This window comes from Balaenoptera musculus, chromosome 19 (genome assembly GCF_009873245.2).
Source record: "Balaenoptera musculus isolate JJ_BM4_2016_0621 chromosome 19, mBalMus1.pri.v3, whole genome shotgun sequence".
Classification (NCBI taxonomy): domain Eukaryota; kingdom Metazoa; phylum Chordata; class Mammalia; order Artiodactyla; family Balaenopteridae; genus Balaenoptera; species Balaenoptera musculus.
In genome coordinates, this window is record NC_045803.1 from 45,714,278 (window position 1) to 45,733,224 (window position 18,947).

The window sequence follows — 18,947 nt, forward strand, 5'->3', positions numbered from 1 at the left end:
CACCCAGCACACCTGGCAGAAGCCCAGCCCTAGGGAGTCACTAAGTAAGTGCCAGAGGTGCCCAAGACGTCGCCTCAGCAGACTGTTGAGGCTGCTTAACAACAGAAGAGACTAGTGCTTCTAGTGTAAGGCTCATCTTTTATGTGAAAACCAATAAGCAACATTTAACACTATTTTCCATCAATACACAACACACAATGGTAGAAACTTGGGCCATTCTGAGCAACAGAGCAGCCAACCCGCCCACGGGAAAGGACAGAGGGTGCACGGCTGCTCACCTTCCTCCCACTTCCCGGCCACTGTGGCCAGCCTTGCCCCAGCCCTGCCAGGTGCTGGTGCCCCGGGCCATTCTCCTTCCCTGTCAGCTGAGTCCCACCCCATCAACCCCTCCTCTAAGAGGCACTGCCTAGAGAACAGAAATAAGGGCGAGCTAAGGTTCTAGAAGGATCCATCCAAGGAAAGTCAGCGTTCTGCCTGTTCTCTAGTGTGTGATTTAGGGCAGTTAGGGGAAAAGAAGAGTCAGAAATACAATAACATTTTACAAACAATAAATTTATTTCCAAATCCTGAATTATAACCAAATTATAATTCCCTCTAGGTCTATTGTGCTGTTTTACACAAGAATTTTAAAAAACATAGTCACAGCCGTGTCATTTATACACCAAGTGTCCCGGGGACAGTTTATTTGAATACGGTGGGTCCGGCCACCTCTCGTGGTCCTGGCAGCTGCTCTGCGGCCCCGCGCCTGCACCAAGAAACTCCCACCTCCTCCATGGCAGAGCCTGGCCTCAACAGGTGCCCCCAAGGCCATGATGTACACAAATGAAAGCACACAGATGAAAGGGTTTTGTCGGCAGGCCTGGGCGCTGCAGCCACAGGGCTCAGGACTCAACACCTGGCCCCCCTCCTCTCCAGGGACAGCCTCAGCTCAGAGCCCAAAGCGGGCTGGTGTGCGGCGAGGGGTCATGGGTTCCCCTTGCTCTTTCCGACCTGGGGTGTAGATCTTTGTAGACCTGGAGACACAGAAGAGGGGTTAGGAATCGCACTGCTGTTCACTCCGGCCAGGACACACAGAAGGATGAGGAGCCTGAGGTCTTGCTGTTTCTGTGTGCGAGCAGGCTTTGGGGCTGCAGGGTTTCTCCCCTAGCACACTTCCACTCCCCTTGCCTTCCCTATTTGTGATCGGGAGCAAAATGAGATAGCACCTCTTTCTGATATCCACTGAGGCAGGTTATGAGATTTTTTTAACAATTCCATTCATATCCCCTAGGTGAGCTATGGAGGTTGTCTTCCCTCCACCTCACCAGGCCGCCACTCCAGCTGTGGCTGGGCTTTGTCTCCAGTTCCTGGAGGTATCTCTAGACCCTTGGAATTTCCCAAGGGACTGGAGTGTCTCTGTTATTCACGGTGGGCCCCTCGGACCACATCTGATAGTTTATGCAAATGAGATGACTCAGGATGGTGGCTACCCTGCCAGAAAAACCCACCTGTGATTAGAGGGCTGTGCTCTGAGCCTCGTGCTATTAGCCCAGCCTCTGGGGAGGGAAAAGGGGCTGGAGACTAAGTCAACACATGGGTCCTGCCCAATAAAACTCTGGGCACCAAAGCTCAGGTAAGCTTCCCTGGTGACAATACTCTGTGTAATGTGCCAGGAGGGTAACATGACCCCAAGGACAATGGAAGACTTCACATCTAAGACACTCTCAGACCTCACTTTATACATCTCTCCCTTTGGCTGGTTCTGTGACCTTTTGCTATAATAAAACTGTAATATGTATAGTACTTCCCTGAGTTCTGCGAGGTGTTCTAGCAAATTATCAAACCTGAGGGAGTCCATGGGGATCCCCAAATTTGTAACAAGTTGGTGAGAAATGAGGGTGACCCTGGGTACCCCCCAACTTGCAGGTGGTGACTGAGGTGAGGGCAGTCTTGCAGGGACTGTGCCCTTCACCTGTGCGGTCTAACTCCAGGCACCAGGGCAGACGCAGGTGCCCAAGGCTCTCCCCGCCTTGCCTCTCTACTGTGGTGTCCAAGCCCTAGCCTGTTGGTAAAGCTGTGAGACCTACTCTGCCGCTCCAGCCCACCTTGGGCCCCATCACAACATAACAAACAACGACCAGGAGTTGCAGCTGTATCACCACCCCTTGAAAGTATGTCCGAAACCCCTCCCGTCTCCACGTGACCACAGTCAACTTGTCACCAATTCACCTCTGCACATTTAACTTCTCTTAAATCGCGACCCTGCCTCAGGGCCTGGTCAGTCCAGCTGGTGGGCTCCATCAGGACCAGGGTCCCGAGACCACAGCTCACCTGACACTACCCAGGGGGCTGCGCTTTTCCTGCTCCTGCCGCCGGGCCCGCAGCTGCTCCTCAGCCAGTGCCATCTCCTCCTCCATGGCAGAGGCTTCCTCTTTGGCCCGTCGGCGGTTCTCCTAGAGAAGGGAGAGGTCCTGGGGTCACTGGGGATTGGCGGGTGAGGAGGCCCGGCCTGCACCCATCTCCCTGCTGCAAGCCAGGTGCTGGGTAGACCTTGCCAGCTCCCTGCCCCAGCACTGAGGCCTGCTTTTCTCACTGATTCAAGACAGACATTGGATGATTGAGTCCTCACCCTGTCATGCCTCAGCCCTCCACTCCATTTGCTAAGTGCTTACATGCTCTAACCAAGTTCATAACCATGCCAGGAAGTACAGGAAATAGAGAAGACACGACATCTGGCTGGAGAGGACAGACATAGGAAGATGTGTGCAGGCCCGGTGCGGGGCGAACTATGCTGAGAAGGGGGGAAGCTAAAGTCCACAACATTCTGCAGCCCTAACTCCAGGTGGTAGCCACCAATGGACACCAAGACTGTCAGGAGACCGAGAAGTAGGTAGAGAATTTATAATGGAGGGATCAGGTGGAACCACTGAGCAATCTTAGTGTCTTCAAAAGTGGCACCACCAGACCTTATGTGCCTCCTGACTGGATCTAAAAGGAGGTTCACAGCACCACACGCATTTATGCATCCTTACCCAAAACAGCTGAATCTGAATCTAACCAAGGCTTTAGATTAATGACTAGCTTACAGAAAGTACATGGGATAGAGGCAAAAGTTAAACACCTTGAGGAAGCAATCAGCTCAAAACAGAACGTGGAACATTCTACAGAATGACCAACAGATGACCAACCTGTTTTCCCCAATAAGTCAATGCCATAAAAAATGAGTGGGGGCAGAGCTTGTTCCAGAATAAAAGACTTAATATATATAATGACAAATTTCAACGCCTGGCTCCGAATTCAAGCAAATCAATTATAAAAAATTATCTTTGGAATAAAAAAGGAAATATGAACAAGAACTGGAGACTTTAGCAACATTAAGGATTAATTCTGTTGAGTAAGATTTGCATGGAGGTTATGTTTTAATTTTTGAAAGTCCTTTTAGAGACACATATTCAAGTATTTATGGGTGAAAACACACAATGTCTGAGGTATGTTTTAAAATATTCCAGGAAAACACTCAATATGTATGGAGCGGAGTGGGAATAAGAGAAACAAGGTTGGGCAGAATGTTGATAATTATGGAAGCTAAGTGAGGAACTCGTGGCTCATTATACTGTTTTTGTCCACTTTTATGAGTATTTGGACTTTTCAATAATAAGTTGGTTTTTTTTTAAGGCTCAGCAGACCGAGCAAATGGAGTGGGTGGGGGGAGATCAGACAGACTAACCTGCCTGGATCACAACTTTTATGTTTGACAGAGAAGTGAAGGGAAGCCAGATGATGATGTGTCTTTAATACCAGGCTGAGGGGAAAGCGGATCCCAGAGACAAACAGATCCTCCATAGAGAAGCACAGTGTCCTTACCTGCCGAGACTTTCCTGCCTGTTTCACGCTGTAGAACATGGGGCCCAGCTCTGCCAGCCACTCTCCGTCCACAGCAGTCACACACTGCATGTACTCCTGCAGGCAGAAGGGCCACAGAGCGGTGGTCACAGGAGGACCAATGCTTTGAGCTGTCCCTCCCAGAGCGGTTGCACAGTTAGGAGCTATACGGGAAGGGGCCTACCCCTCGCCCTGTGAGGCTGAAAAAGGCAAGGAACAGCCGCAGACACTGGGATTCTAATCCCTTCTCCCATCCAAATTCCTCCATGCTTGAGAAAAAGGCCCCTGTTGTCCAACAGAAAAGGCCCAGCCCCTCAGAAAACCCTTCTAACAACGCCAAAAGGGCTTGCTTGTCCCAGGCAGCAAGTAGGAAACAATCCTGCTGGCACAGCCGAGGCCACTGGAATCTAGAGGTTAACTGTGTATCTATACAAACTTCCCCAAACCCCCAACTGAAAACCAACCTCAATTTCCCTCCAAGCAACATGTGGCCTTAAGCCTCCCAAGCTCAAAACCCATCCCAGAAGGCGGCAAAGGGTTATGACAAAGGCCTGGCCCAGCCAAGTGGGCCTACAGTCATGCAAGCTGCCTTGGAAAAGACTCACCTTGGTGGTCATGACCAACTCGTGATACACAATGTAGTCTGGGGTGTAGCCCATTCCAAAGAGGGAGCTGGTGGGGTGCAGGTGGCAGGGCATGCCTGTCCGGATATTCACATACTCCCCAATTCCCTAGGGAAGAGATGCAACAGGTGGCTACATAGCAAAACACTGCACATCTGGGCAGCTACCCAGTCCAATACTGTCTTGACACAGGCTTTTGGGGGAAGCCCAGATCTGCAGGACTGTACAATGAGAAAGGAGACCTCTGCCCTCGAAAGAAGTATCAGGCCCAGAGGGGCCATAGCTCCACTGGGCTCACCTTGAGCTTGGCTGCCTGGTGGAAATAGGCAGCACAGATACACTTCCTGACAATGTCCCAGTCGGTGCCACACGAGGCCAGGCTCATCCGCTGCTGCACCATGATGTCCTTGAGCTGAGCCCGCACCTCCCGGACCTAGAGCAGGACACAGGGAGACAAGGATGGCGCCCTCCTTCCCTGCATCCCACCCCTCCTCCCAACATGCTGCTTCTCTCGGCCACTGCCCCCACCTTCCGCATGGCCTTGGCATGGATGAAATGATCGTTACACCAGATGGTAGAGTAATTGTTGTTCTTCCACTGCAGGTAGACATTCAGGTAGGTCAGGTGGTCGCTCTCAGGGACTGCGAACTTCTCCCGGATTTGATCGCTCTCCTCCTCTCGGCCCTAGGAAGGAAAAAGGGAAGTCCAGGTCCAATGAGAAGAGCTATCTCACACTATCATCTACCCTCACCATAGCTAAAAACACATCAACGTAGTGCCCTGACAATACAGGAAAAATAAATTAGTTTACAACAAAATATTTATTCTAAAATGTGAGGGCTCAGGCACAGCCATCCTAGAAAAAACTGCAAAACACTCCCTGAGAACCATGGCTCTAGCCCATCCCTTCCCCTACCCCCAACCTGCTTAACATAAAACAGCAAAACCACTCTTTGGAAACTGATTCCTGCCCTTCCCTCCACTCCGTCTTAACAACACAGAGAGAAACTACTCCCCTCTCTCAACCTTCCTTGAGCCCATAACCTCCCGAGATCCCTGAGAGGAGAGGAGCCGGACAGCATCTCCCACCTTGGGCCTGTAGAAGATGGCAGGGACCGACAGCATGGAGACGATGAGCAGGATCTCGGAGCTGCAGCCCATGTCACAGGACACAATGAGCATCTTGGACAGGGCCGGGTCCAGCGGGAACTCCACCATCAGCCGCCCGGTCGAGGTCAGACCGCCTGGGAGAGAGGAGCAAATCCGCACGGTCAGTGGACACAGTGCCTGGAGCACCCAGGCGCCAGAGCCCACGGGGCCCTGCCCGGCTCCCGGGGCCACGGCACCTGTGTTGTCCAGGGCCCCGAGGATCCAGAGCTGATACATGGAGTTGAGCATGTTGTCCTCCGGGGGCGGGTCCATGAAGTGGAACTGCAGCAGGTCCTGCACCCCCAGGGACTTGAGCAGCAGCACCACGTTGGCCAGGTTGGTCCGCTGGATCTCGGGCACCGTGGTGGTCAGGAGCTCGTTCTTGTAGGCGCTCTGGGTGTAGAGCCTGCGGGGGAGAAGACGCAGTCCTGCCGCACTTCCCACCGTGCTGCCCGGCTGAGCCCCTCAAATATGCCCGGCTGTCTACACAGGGACCAACACTGGGCTTGTGCACCCAGAAGAGCCAGTGCAGATGAAAGCCACGGGTAAGGAGGAGAAGTCCTCATTTCTTCCCCCCACCTCCCCCTTTCCCTTACAATCACAAATCTCCACCTACTCAAAACTCAGTCCTGCCAATTCACCATTCTGCTGGAGTCTCCTATGTACTTGTTTCATTTCTGGAACCAATGAGCCTGGGACTAGAATTATGGCTGGGATTTTTTTTCTTTATATTTTTCTAGATTTTCTGAATTTCTATAGTTAATACATTATTTTTAAAAATCGGAACAAAAAAGAGAGAGAGAGTAATTGGAGGAGGAAAAAAAGAACCGGTGCTGTAATTTGTTCACATTTATCTTCCAGGAGGAGGCACACTGTAATCGCTGGTCATCCGCTGCAGGTACCTTCCACACAGGTCTTCCTAAAACCCAAGGCTGCTCAGACTTCAGGGCTGCCTGCAAAGGCAGCTTCCTCCACTCAGCAGCACGTGACGAGAGAAGCAACAAGCGGCAGCCCCACCACTGGTTCCCAGCCTCAGGGGTCACCTCTCTGCAGGGTCACAGTCCAAGCCTTCCCACCCCAGCCGGGGCTCCACCCCAGAGAGCAGGCTAGCGCAGGGCTCCTACCTGAAACACTGACCTGGGCCCGTCCTGCCAGCTCGCCCCGACCTCTGGTTGGCGTTGGCCTGGCTGATGGGGTAGATCTGCAGAGCATCCATGCCAATCCTGGGGTTGAAGACCTAGGAGGGGACAGCAAAGACCTGACTAAGGGCAGAGTGAGGGGGAAAAGGGAGGCAGGCTTGAGACAAAGACAGACCCTGGGTGCTACACGTTACAGAAGGGAGTGTCTTAGCGATGTAAGCAGCCATCTTTCGGAACCAGGAACCTCAAGAAATTTCCCCTGAACACCAGCTCCGCGATCTCTATCGAGTTATGTAAACTGTCTACCTCGAGTTATCACAAGGATGGAATGAATCAAGCACACGGCAAAACCAGCACTCAGTAAACACCATCACCACTTCCATGAGCAATCGTCGTGTGAGGGCCAAGCACCCAGGGCCTGCCTTCCCACCCCCTTGGCTGAGTTAGCTTTGGGTGAAGGCCCAGGGCCCCGGTGCCTGTGTCTCCTCTTACCTTTAATTTACAATAACCAGAATCGATAACAAACATGATGCCATCGACAGTCAGAGAGGTCTCAGCAATGTTGGTGGCGACAATACACTTCCGAACGCCATCCGGAGCCTGGAGCCGGACAGGACACTCATGGAGCGAAGGCTGTAGGCCTTCAGGTAGGAAAAACCCCACAAGGAGAAAAGTACACCCCACCCGTGCCAGAAAACTAACACCCTCCCTCTTGCCCTCCTCTGGGGGAGTCTGGGGGAATCCCAAGGTGGGGACCCATCTCACCTTCTGGAAGATTTTGGCCTGGAGGTCAGAAGGCAGCTGGGAATAGATGGGCAGCACAGCCAAGGCGGGCGCGTTCTCCAGTTCTTCCAGATGCTCCACGATCTGGTCTGAGGTCACCTGAGGGCACAGAGAGGAGCTGTGAGACACCAGATGCCCCAGTTCTCACACGAAGGACACACCCGTTCACCCCAGTCATGACCGAGGCACGCACCTCGATGTCCTCTTGGCCAGGCATGAAGATAAGGATGTCCCCGGGGGCCCCCGACAGATGCACCTGCAGAGACTGCTTCACTGCGGCCTCCACATAATCCTCCTGGGGGGTCTGCAAACCAGTGAGGGACACCATCAGAGGGAATGCAGGCCAAGCCCCCACTGGGAACCAGCGACCCAGTTCCTGGTCAGGGGCTAGAGACGATGAACTCTCAGGGCTGCCGCACCTGCAGACGGGCCTGATGGCCCTCCCTGAGCCCTGCACGTCCACTCCAAAGAAACAATCAAGCGAAACCTCCCCAGAGCACAGTCCTTCGCCTTCAAGCCCTACAGCTGCAGGCTCGCAGGGTCCCCACAAAACCTCTTCCGACTCAGTATGCCATTCCACATCCCCCAACCAGTTCCTCATCAAAGGTCAGGTCAGTTCCGAAACAGGGCCTCAGTACCTTGCTGAAGAGGATGTCAACAGGGAACGTACGACCAGGGATGTGGAAGATGGGGACATTCCCAAAAAAGGAAGCAAATTTCTCTGCATCCATGGTGGCTGATGTGACAATGAGCTTCAGGTCTGAGCGCCGAGCCACCACCTAAGAGAAGAAGTCAGTCAGAGGCTTCCCCACAGTTTTGGGACCCTTGGCTTCTGCCCTCCAGTCTCATCAGCATAACTACCAAATGAAACAGAAGTCAAAGCTGAGGGATGGCTCATTAGATTCATAACAATCCTGAACTGAATCGGTGGACCCACAGCCGGGAGAACCATGAGGCACTCAGCTGAGCAAGAACAGAGTAAACCACCACCAGGTCTGAACCCCGCAGCCAAGGGCCTCCGGGGCAACTCAGCCTGTCAAAGACCCCCTCAGCTTCCCCAGGCTAGACCCCAGCCCGCCTGGAGTGCCTCGTCACTAACTCCTGGCAGGGCGGCGCTCCAAGCCCCACAGGCACAGAAGCTGGACCCGCAGCCCTCACCTCCCGGAGCAGCCCAAAGAGCACGTCGGTGTTGAGGGAGCGCTCGTGGGCCTCGTCCATGATGATGGCGCTGTAGTGATCCAGGTCCGCTTCCCGCAGGGACTCTCGCAGCAGGATTCCATCGGTCATGTACTTGATCAAGGTGCTTTCTGAAGTGCAGTCTTCGAAACGGATGGCATAACCCACCTGGAGGCCAGAGAGACCGCTCAGAAGCTCTGGGCGCCCACTCGCCACTGCACACCCCGAGCTGGGTCCAGGCCTCAGCAGATCAGCCCAAATGACAGAAGCTACCGGGCAAGAACTACACAGCTCAGCCCTTGCGCCCACTCACCTCCTCACCAAGGCTGCCCCCCATCTCTTCACTGACTCTCTTGGCCACCGACATGGCAGCCACACGGCGGGGCTGGGTGCACCCGATCATCCCATAGTCCGTGTAACCGTCTTCGTGCAGGTACTGGGTCAGCTGAGTGGTCTTACCACTCCCTGTCTCCCCAACCACGATCACGATGCTATTATCTCTGCAAGGAAGAGAAGATATCGGGTGAATCAGCCTGAGTGGAAGGCCACCTCCTACCCCCACCTGTAGCTATCCAAGGAGCGTGCCTGCGCAGGGAGGAGGATTTCCCTGGGAAAACTGTCTCATACTGAAACACTCTCTAAAAAGTCTGGAAGACAGTACAGTTTAAACAAATGCACTAAAACAAAACGATGCCATCTTGCTTACTTCATGCAGGGTAGCCCAGGGCACCCAGGTGAGGGGAAAAAATCCTTTCCCTTCTCCATCAGATGTCATACCCAAAAGAAAAAGAGCTACAGAGTACACACAGGAGAAAATGGGACACCTGATTCAGTAGTGGAAGCCCGACCCGGGGTGGATGCAGTTACCTGATAATCGTGAGCAGCTCCTGCTGCACAGCAAAGATGGGCAGGTACTGCCTCTGCTCCAGAATAGACTTCTTCTTTGCGAATTCACTGCTGGCTTCGCTCTTTTTCTTCATGTGGTCTGCAAACTTCTGCTCTGCCCTGAGAACACACAGCAGCCTTAGCGCCCTGCACAGTTTCCCACATCTGCCTTCCTGACTGGGTTACTGCCCTGCTTCCTACACCCAAAAGTGAGCACTGCTTCAAATGTGCAGTAAATCTTTGAGACGCTAGAGCTGCCAGGTGCTGCTCGTCTCCTCTGTCCTAAGGGACCAGACGGCTGTCTGAGAATCCATCATCCAAAACCTACTCAACGCCCCCAGGACAGACAGCTGCAGGGGGCTCAGAGGAGCTACAGATTAGCAAGTGGCAAATCCTCTGCCCTGAAAGAGTTCAGCCAGAAGAGGAGCTGAAATCCACAGGTCATTACCTTATATGGAACAACCTTGGGCAATTTCAGCACCACACTTAACAGGCTGAAAGGAGGAGTTGACCAAGGTCAGACTCCCTCCCACCTCTTGGTGGGACAGCAGAGTCCATAAGGCTTTATTTTTAAAGAACTGTGAGAACAGTCCCACTTGATGTTTACCTACAGCTTCCACTGAAAACGCTCAAGTATCCGGACACACGTATATCCCCAGGCTGCAGAGCAAAAAGGTACCAGTCCTACCTTACCTACATTAGTCTACAGTCTCCACCCATCCCTTCCCCAAGAGACTTTTCCTCCATCAAGTTGAGCCCACGCTCTGTCAAGCTTCCTGTTTCTAACATCCCAGTCACTCCCGCTCAGCTAACAATTAACACCTACGGGATTAAATTAACTAGAAACTAACAAGGGCTGATCAATAGCACCAACTTCTCACAGGGTTACAGAGAATTATTAACTCAGATGACAGTTTTGTAGGATTTCAGAGTGTTCAGTGAGATTCAGAAGGGACATCTGAGTTCAGCCACCTACACAATGAGGAAAGCCCAACAAGCAGTTATCCAACATCTGCTTAAATACCTCTATGAATGGGGAAGTCACTACCTGAGAAGACAACCCTTTCTATTTTCAAATCTCTGTTAAAAATAGTTCTTCCTTAGATTGAACTAAAATCTAAGGGTGCAAAGCACACTTTCCCACACTGAGCATCTGAAAGGCGCTCTAGCAGAGCGGCTGAGAGTGTGGGCTCCGAGACTAGACTGTCTGGGTGTGATCCTCACCCCACCGTTTACCAGCTGGACCACCTCAGACAAGCTACTTAACCTCCCTGGGCCTCCTCCTCCTCACATGAAAAACGGGGAAGATTACACCTGTCCCGTGGGACTGTCGTGAGAATCCAATGACTGAGTATCTGTGAGTTCTGTGGTGCTGCCTGGCACAGAAGAAGCTCCTGCAGTATCAGGGGCGGCAGTAGGAATGTTATCTCAGAAAAGTTGAAAAGACCAGGAGGAAGGGACCAGAGACTCCAAATAACATCGTTTTCCTATTCGCGAGTGCCGAATCCTATTGGCCCCCTTGAGGCCCCGTCTGCAGAGACCCCCGCTGCTGGCGAGACTCCTACCTGTAGTCCACTTTACCGTCCTCTGTCAGAGCTTTATCCGGCTCTTCCTCTTTTTTGACGCCCATTATATCTCCCAGTTTGGTTCCAGCCAGTTCCCAGTGTTTGTGTTGAGCCTGAAAAAGACACAAAAAGTCAATCTGCTCCATCCCGTGACACAACTGTGGTCCATGGAAAATCAATCCTGTCTGACAACAGGCTTCATCTAGCAGGCAGTAAATTCCCACAAGGCAGCAGTGGCACCGAGCCATGCCTCCCAATCTTATGCCTGAAGCTCCTGAGACACCAGGCCCCGGATTATCTTAACTGAGGCCCTGGAGGAGGAATGCAATACCCTCCCACAAGGGCTGTTTCTTGCTCTGTGAGTTTCCTCTAAATGCCAATAGGAACCCTACCTGTGAGGTGGAACGTGATCTTTAAAAAGAAGAAAAAAGAAAAAAAATACAAAAAAATATGTAGATACTCTCTGGCCCTAGAAGACAAGAAACCAACCTTTTTGCGTTCCTTTTGCTCCCTGTGCTTCCGCACTGTTTGACTGCCTTTTCTAGCGATAATGGCCAGGTCAGAAGTGGCGTCCTTGACTGGAATCACAGGCTCTGGCTGCAAGAGGTTGAGGAAAAAGAGAAATTCTGTGCTGACCATCAAACTCAACACGAGGGCTTCCCTGGTGGCGCAGTGGTTAAGAATCTGCCTGCCAATGCAGGGGACACAGGTTCGAGCCCTGGGAGATCCCACATGCCACGAAGCAACTAAGCCTGGGCGCTGCAACTACTGAGCCTGCGTTCTAGAGCCCGTGAGCCACAACTACTGAGCCCGAGTGCCACAACTACTGAAGCCCATGTGCCTAGAGCCCGTGCTCGGCAACAAAAGAAGCCACCGCAATGAGAGGTCCGTGCACCGCAACAAAGCTTGCCGCAACCAGAGAAAACCCCGCGCGCAGCAACGAAGACCCAACACAGCCAAAATTAAAACAAATAAAAAAAAAAAAAAAAAAAAAAAAAAAAACTCAACACGAAGGTCCACTTCGTACTGGCCCTAGTAAACGAAGGGTTGCTACCCTACCCCTATCGTGATGGGGCTTTTTTCCTCTCCTTTCCTTTCCCTTTCTTTCTTTTTCCATTTCAGGCTTCTCTGAGCGGTCTTCCCTCTGACAACAGAGGGCCCTCACCTGCTTGGTGAAGACGATGCGCCCGTCCAGAAAGGGAGGCACCAGGTTATGCACCATCAGATGGACCTTGGCTGCACTGTCCTCTTCAAAGTCGTCGTCCACCTCCAGCCGATGCACCACCCCGCTGGTGAGCATGCGGTTGGTCTCCCAGCGTTCGTTATCCTGTGAGGACACAACGGGAGGCCACGTTAAGGCTGCAACTGCAAGGCCATCCTGAAAGGTCCCAGGCGAGGCCACGCAGAGGGTCCTGACAGAAGGGCCATAGGGGCTGCAGAGATGTCACGGGCCTCTCTACCCTGCAGCTCCTTAGACAGAAGAATCGCTGATCCCAAATCACCTGCAGTACTCTTCCCAGAAGCAACCCGTTATATCTAAGGCAGAACCTCTGTATGGATACACAAACGGTGACTGTCTCTGGCCCCGCTCAGAGACACAGAGGACACACCACAGAGCCGGGGCCTGACCTCCCAGTTCCCATCAACAGCACCCCTCCAGAACGACTGCAGAAGACGGAAGTCATGATTTGGGTTGGGTTTTTCTTAAGTTACTGAGAAGTTCCCTGCCCACCCTCTGCCTCCGGAGGAATCGCTAAGTCTGTGACTTCAGCAGCGGGAGACGAGCTGGGCCGCCAGCAGGCGCGTGTGACCTGCCGCTTCTCCAGCTGAATCTGCCCCACCTGCTGCGGGCAGCCGCACCTCATTGATCTGCCTCCGCTGGGCCGAAATGCGCTTCTGCTTCTGTTTGTGCAGATGCTGCTCCCGTCTCCTCACGTAGTCCTCAGAGGAGTAGGCCAGCGGGTTGTGGAACTCATCATATCCCTCATCCATCATGTACCAATCCCGGTCAGCTTGCTGCGGCACAAGAGACAAAGCAGTAAGAACAAGGCACAGATCCAGTTTCTGCGCAAGACGTGGCCAGAAGGGCAGGAGGTGTTTGGTAAGAAGTCACTGGTGCGGCATAGCAGCCCTCGTGAGAGGCGCAAGAGAGGCTGTAAGACGAGCCACCTAGAGAAGCCCAGTGTACAGCGCAGCCCACCGTGACAGCACTTCTTACATTTACCACACGGTGGCACCAGCACACAGCCGAAAAAGTTAAGTCTGACCTGCGTTTCGTGAGAAGTCTCACCACAGAGCCTTTGCCTGGAAAGAGATTCCATGGCTTCGAGACTGAACGTGGCTCAACGTCCGGTTCCACTACAGTGTAACCCATGACCCTTGTGCTCGGACACCCCCGGTCACCCACTCACCGACAGAGGTGACCCACCACCCCTCATTCAGTCTCTCGAAGATGTAGTTTTTACCCTCTGGTCGTCCTCCCATTGCTGCCGTTCCTCTTCTGTGTCAAATGAAATTCCTTCTTCGCCATCCTCACGTCTCCCTGCGGGAGAACATGTAGCAGGTCAGTCTGCACGGTCCCAGCTCATCCCCAGTGGCCTCACACAGACCTGCCAAGCAGCACAGCCCCAGCCCAGCTTCGTCCAGCCCCACCAGGACGAGCGACCCTGCGTCCTGCTTCCCACTTCCACCCTGCCTTACCTCGGCCCCTGGACAGACGTGGGGTGGACCCCAGATGTCTTCTGTCATCGGCCCACTCGTTGTATTTGTAGGACGGGGTTGGCAGAGGCGTGTCGTCTGCGTACCTGCTCCTCACAGACCTGGGAAACAGCAAAACCAGCCTCACTAAAGAGTCACTAAGCTGAGACGTGTTCCCCAGCCACCATCTGCCCTCCCAGCCCCAGTCACGCCCAGCCTGTGCCGCCCACCCAGAACGTCACCTGTCCCTATCTCGACTGGACAGCCGATGACTCCGCTCAGAATCCCGATAGGAAGGCGTTGGGGAGGGCGATTCCCACTGTGAGCGCTTTGAGGAGCCATAGCCACTGTCCTCTTCATCCCAGGTAGACCTTGAAGGGGTGGCTGCATCTGGGCCACAAAAGACACACCCACAGGAAACGTCTAAGACACGGCTATAGAGCCATTAGATGAAAGTCAGCTCACCAGATTTCTTTCGTTTACTATTTATAAACTTTGCACCTATTTGCAACGGATAAGATGGTTTTGACAGCTTTTAAAGATATCTGAATTTTAATGGTCCAGTTTTCATCTGTGCTCATAACAACACTTTAAGGAATATCCAGTTTATCTCTGCAAGCATATCCCTCTTGAATGTACATATTTCTTTGTAATAAAACCTTTTTCTGCCCCTACCCCACCCACCCCCAGCTCCCTATTCTTTCCTACCATTTGGAAAACTGGCCGCTCAGCAAACTGGCAAATCATGTTAAGGGAGCATATCTGTCTCCACAGAGACGTCCACGGCCTTCCCAACTGAATCAACTGACTCAGAACCAAGTATTCCCAGAATTTCATGGTGGAATCAGGAATTCCAACCCAGTTCCACTGAGGATGAGAGTCACTCACGCTGCCTCTCATACACTTGGCTCTCACAAACCACCACAAGCAACAGCTCAGATTACCTTTAGGCCGGTGTCGGGGGCTCTCAGGTTCGTTTCTTCTGCTGCTGCGCTCTGACCCTCCATCTCGCTCCGATCTGCTGCTGTGCCTGTTTCTATCCCGCTCATCTGTGAGGAGTCACCGGCAGAGCTTAGAAAACAGGTGTCCCATCCTAACTTCCACCCATCTTCACCCTACAGAAAGGACAAGCCTCCCCACTCACTCACAGGTGCAACCTCACTGCTCTAATGCGATCCTTGGGCTCCTGAAACTCACATATCCCCATTCTTTCAAGGGCAAAAATTAGTTACTGGCTAGAAAGTTTCAAACTCACAGTAACAGTTATTTTCCTGCAAGAATTCAAAAAAGAATAGTTACAAGCCTATAATGAATAGTTATTTAATAGTTACAAGCCTACAAGCTACAGAACTGAGACAACACTGAGGAAAGCCAGCATTGGATTTTATGTCTAGCTTTGCTCCACAGCACCGTCCTTTTTCTCTCGCCAACACTAGTGTCAACTGGCTTCTCAAACATACTACCCATTTTCACCTTCATCACCAATTTTCAGGATAAAATGAGGACCACACACTCAAGCAAAGCAGCTATGTTGCATGTAACAGCTCTTTTCTTAAACTGCCTGCTAATCCCAATACCAACAGGGTCAAAACCAACCAGGCTGACATGAAAATGGAGTTCCCTAATTAACAGGTGTTATAAAAAAACCCCCAACAAGAAAAAGGCCAACATGTTAACTGAGGTGCTTAGCAGGCACTAGGAACTCTGCTGGGCAGTTTACCTCTGTCTCTCTTGCGGTCACAGTCTCGATCCCTCGACCTCTCCTTCTTCCGATCCTTTTCTTCTTTGGACGAGGCGTAGACACCATGTTCCCGCCACTCCCGCTCTCTCTGCCGACTGCGTTCCCAGAACTCTTCACTCACACCACCAGGATGGGATGGAGTCTCTACCCGAGCAGATCGATAATGTCTGAAACAGGGAGGGCAGCTGGTAAAGGGCTCATCCATGGAAGAAAAACCTGCCCCAAACCTTTGGCCAGGCCAAACATGTGACCTGGCCTTTTCCACTTTATCTCCCTGGTACGGCAGGTTTGCATATGGCAACAACCATAAGCGCTTCTAACCTCCATCATCCACTCTTTAGGTGCCTTTGAATGTTCCCCCAAATCTGAAGAAAATACCAATTCCTATCTAGCCTCAATGTTATAGAATCATAGTAGAATCATAAAGTCCTAAATGTCCAACAAGAAAACTGAGAGATAAACATGAGATGCTATTTTCTGGCCTCCATTTTCGTTCCCTTTGGGGCAATCCACCCAAAGGCTCTTACCTGTCTTTTCGGCTACTGCGGCCAGCCTGGTCACCGCCCTCCTCCTCAGCATCCCTCTGGTCATCCTTGCTCTCTTCCCAGTCCTTATAGGAAGAGACTCTGGACTTCTTCTTGTCCTCCCCGTCATCCTTCTCCTCTCTCTCCCTCCTTTTCAGGGAAGCCAACAAGTCTAGTCCCAGCAATGAAGGGCGGGGAGCAGGGGCCTTGAAGACATGCTGCTCACTAGATGCACTTTTGGTCTTGAAAATAAGACCGCCAACCTGGGAGTCTACCTCAGTGCCTTCCAATCGATGGATCGAGGCATCCTCGCTGGTGTCCTCCATGGCAGGCTCTGGGATTTCTCTGGAAGGAAAACAAACCATTTGATCTCAGACATAAGAAGAGAAAAGGCTTGGCTCTGCTACATCCCAGAATAACTGTAGGTATATGGATCTCTGGGGGGTTGACCTCCCCCTCAAGATCAGAATTCCTTTAGTTACCTCTTACCAAGACCTGTCCATCAAGTCATCGACAATCGCAAAAGATCTTCCTACTTCTACCCCAACACACGTCAGAAACAGATACACACACATACACACACACACCCCAGGATCCAAGAGGGTATCATCCAGGCAAGAACAGACCTCACTAAGGGACACTTACTAGAGCATTATGGCATCTATAAAGGGAGTTTAGGGAAAACACCACTAGATTTTAAATCAGAAACCTCAATCAGAACCCAGGCTCTTGACATTTTCTACCTGTATGATTGTAAGCAATAACTTAATCTTTGGTTAGGCATAATTTCTACATCTGCAAAGTGGAAGTACTTTTTGCTCTATCTAATCCATGGGGTTATTGTGAGAATCAAACAAGAAAGTGTATGTGAAAGCACTCTGTAACCATAAAGAGTTACATAAATGTCATCGTTACATTATTTCACTTGCTGTGCTCCAAGGTACTGATTTGGGTCCCTCACCATTTTTTTACCCAAGTTCTTCCTCCTCTCCCTTCCTTTAAACTACAGATACAGCAGAGTTGTTGGCGTATAAGACTACCATCCATGTGACCCATACTTTAATGGATTGTGTTTTGTAGAAAAGACTTACCTCACAGCAGTTGAAATCTGTTTAATAACAATTCAAGTTCACCAAAAAAAAAAAATTGATGAGAATCACCAGGCTGGGAAATGATATTTCTGAAAAGTAGGTAACTGTAGGATTTTCTGGCACTCAACTTATAACAAACTCCTCTTTACCTTCCACTATACACAATCTACTTATAAACATATCCCATTCTGAGTGCTTGAATAATTTCCCTCATTCCAACAAGCCAGTAAAGCAAAGAACTGTCAAGGGATAGGGTACTACCAGAATCCAGAATGTTTCACCCAGCTCTAATTAACATATACAGCTCTATAGAAGAATAGTGCTAAACAGACTGAACATATAGTATGAACAACAGTTGCATTTTGAAAAATGCCATCAGGCAGAAGAGAAAAGGGAAAGCTACCTATTGGTGACATCTGTATTCATGTGAGGAAATCTAAACAGGAAGGTAGGATTTACATGCTCTGCTCAGTAGTCTGAACTAGAAAATATACTTCTAGAATGTCATTTTATGCAGGAGAGAGAACCTTGTCTGTCTTGTTGACTGCTTTGCCCAGTGCCTAGCAAAATAAACGTTTGAGGAATAAATGAATGAATGAGTTTAAACTGATTAAAGGAAACAGGGAGCCAGAAATTTCTAGGGACAAAAAAGAAAGATGCCAGCAGCACAGGAAAAGGAGTCTGACAAACAGGACAACTAACAGCTGAGAAAAGTAAATAAGAAGCTAAGTGTTGGCTTGTGAGGAATAATTAGTGGCAAAGAAGCCACAAGAGGTACAAGAAAAATAATGAAGAAAAACGATACATTCGTTCAACAATTACTGAGTGCTTTCTGTGAGCCAATCGCTGTTCTGGGCATTAGAGATAAAGAAGAGAACAAAACAGACAAAAATCCCAACCTTTTTGGAGTTGACATTCTAGTAAAAGATATCACCTGGTAGAGATACCACTGTGACAGAGAAGAGGAAGACAAAAGGAGCCCTGCTGGGCTCGGTGTCCGTCTGGGAGGGAGTGGGCTAATAGGAAGGTCTAAGGAAGTGAGCAGGGTGACCCCCCGGGCAGCATCCCTGGACCTCTTTGAGGCCACGCCAGGAAGCTGGATCTGACCTGAGAAAGGAGAAAGGCCGGTCTTGCAGGACCTAGGCAGCATCCCTAAGGTGAGTAACGCAAGTTGGGTGACAGGAACAAGACTTTCCAAACCTGGGCCCGAACCTGAGCGAGGGGCCGATATCCGCCGCTTGGAGCCGCCACGATTGGCGAAGAAAAGGTCGGAAAGGAAGAAGGGACACTCACCTCACCAAGTCCGACTCTCGGGACCTTCTGTCCCGGATTCTGGGGCGCTGGCGCCGCCACTCCTCACTCAGACCGCCTTAGAGAACCAAAACCCGCACCTTGAAAGCGGCCATTATTGTCCCATAAGACTTTGCGCGGCCCCCTCTATCCGTCCAAAGATACCATCGAGAGCAGCCCGAAAAACGCCCGTTCCTAGTGTGGGACAGAACGCTTGCAAGGCTAGACTGTCTTTCTCTGCGGCTCTCATCAGAGACACTTCCGAGTCTCCTGGCGACCAATCACGCTTAGTCTAAGAGGCGACGCCCCGCCTCTAGTTGGGATGTGGGAAGGAGAAGTTAAAGAGATCGGTCATATTTAATAAGGGCGGAAGTGACCCTAGGGCTTCCGGTCAGAGCCGGGGAAGGTGGGCGGTGACTAGAA

The 18,947-nt window shown here is 51.3% G+C and overlaps 1 protein-coding gene across 2 annotated transcripts; it reads right to left on the bottom strand.

Moving 5' to 3' along the window:
• Nucleotides 1-540: 540 nt before the first annotated feature.
• Nucleotides 541-18,760, bottom strand: DHX38 (DEAH-box helicase 38). Of its 2 annotated transcripts, XM_036834395.1 has the most exons (27): nucleotides 18,528-18,760; nucleotides 16,147-16,488; nucleotides 15,599-15,786; nucleotides 14,823-14,927; nucleotides 14,121-14,268; nucleotides 13,882-14,000; nucleotides 13,647-13,723; nucleotides 13,042-13,197; nucleotides 12,347-12,508; nucleotides 11,671-11,778; nucleotides 11,182-11,294; nucleotides 9,599-9,736; nucleotides 9,045-9,231; nucleotides 8,714-8,899; nucleotides 8,194-8,334; nucleotides 7,749-7,859; nucleotides 7,538-7,654; nucleotides 7,265-7,372; nucleotides 6,758-6,870; nucleotides 5,831-6,039; nucleotides 5,574-5,728; nucleotides 5,013-5,168; nucleotides 4,783-4,917; nucleotides 4,467-4,592; nucleotides 3,844-3,939; nucleotides 2,311-2,432; nucleotides 541-1,013 (listed from the first exon to the last, which is right to left on the bottom strand). In XM_036834395.1, the coding sequence occupies exons 2-27, from the start codon at nucleotides 16,467-16,469 to the stop codon at nucleotides 929-931; spliced, it is 3,684 nt and encodes a 1,227-aa protein (XP_036690290.1). In that variant the 5' UTR covers nucleotides 16,470-16,488; nucleotides 18,528-18,760; the 3' UTR covers nucleotides 541-928. The 2 variants fall into 2 exon arrangements, with proteins under 2 accessions (XP_036690290.1, XP_036690291.1); XM_036834396.1 differs by lacking the exon at nucleotides 2,311-2,432 and having other exon boundaries at nucleotides 563-1,013; nucleotides 18,528-18,748.
• Nucleotides 18,761-18,947: the final 187 nt, after the last annotated feature.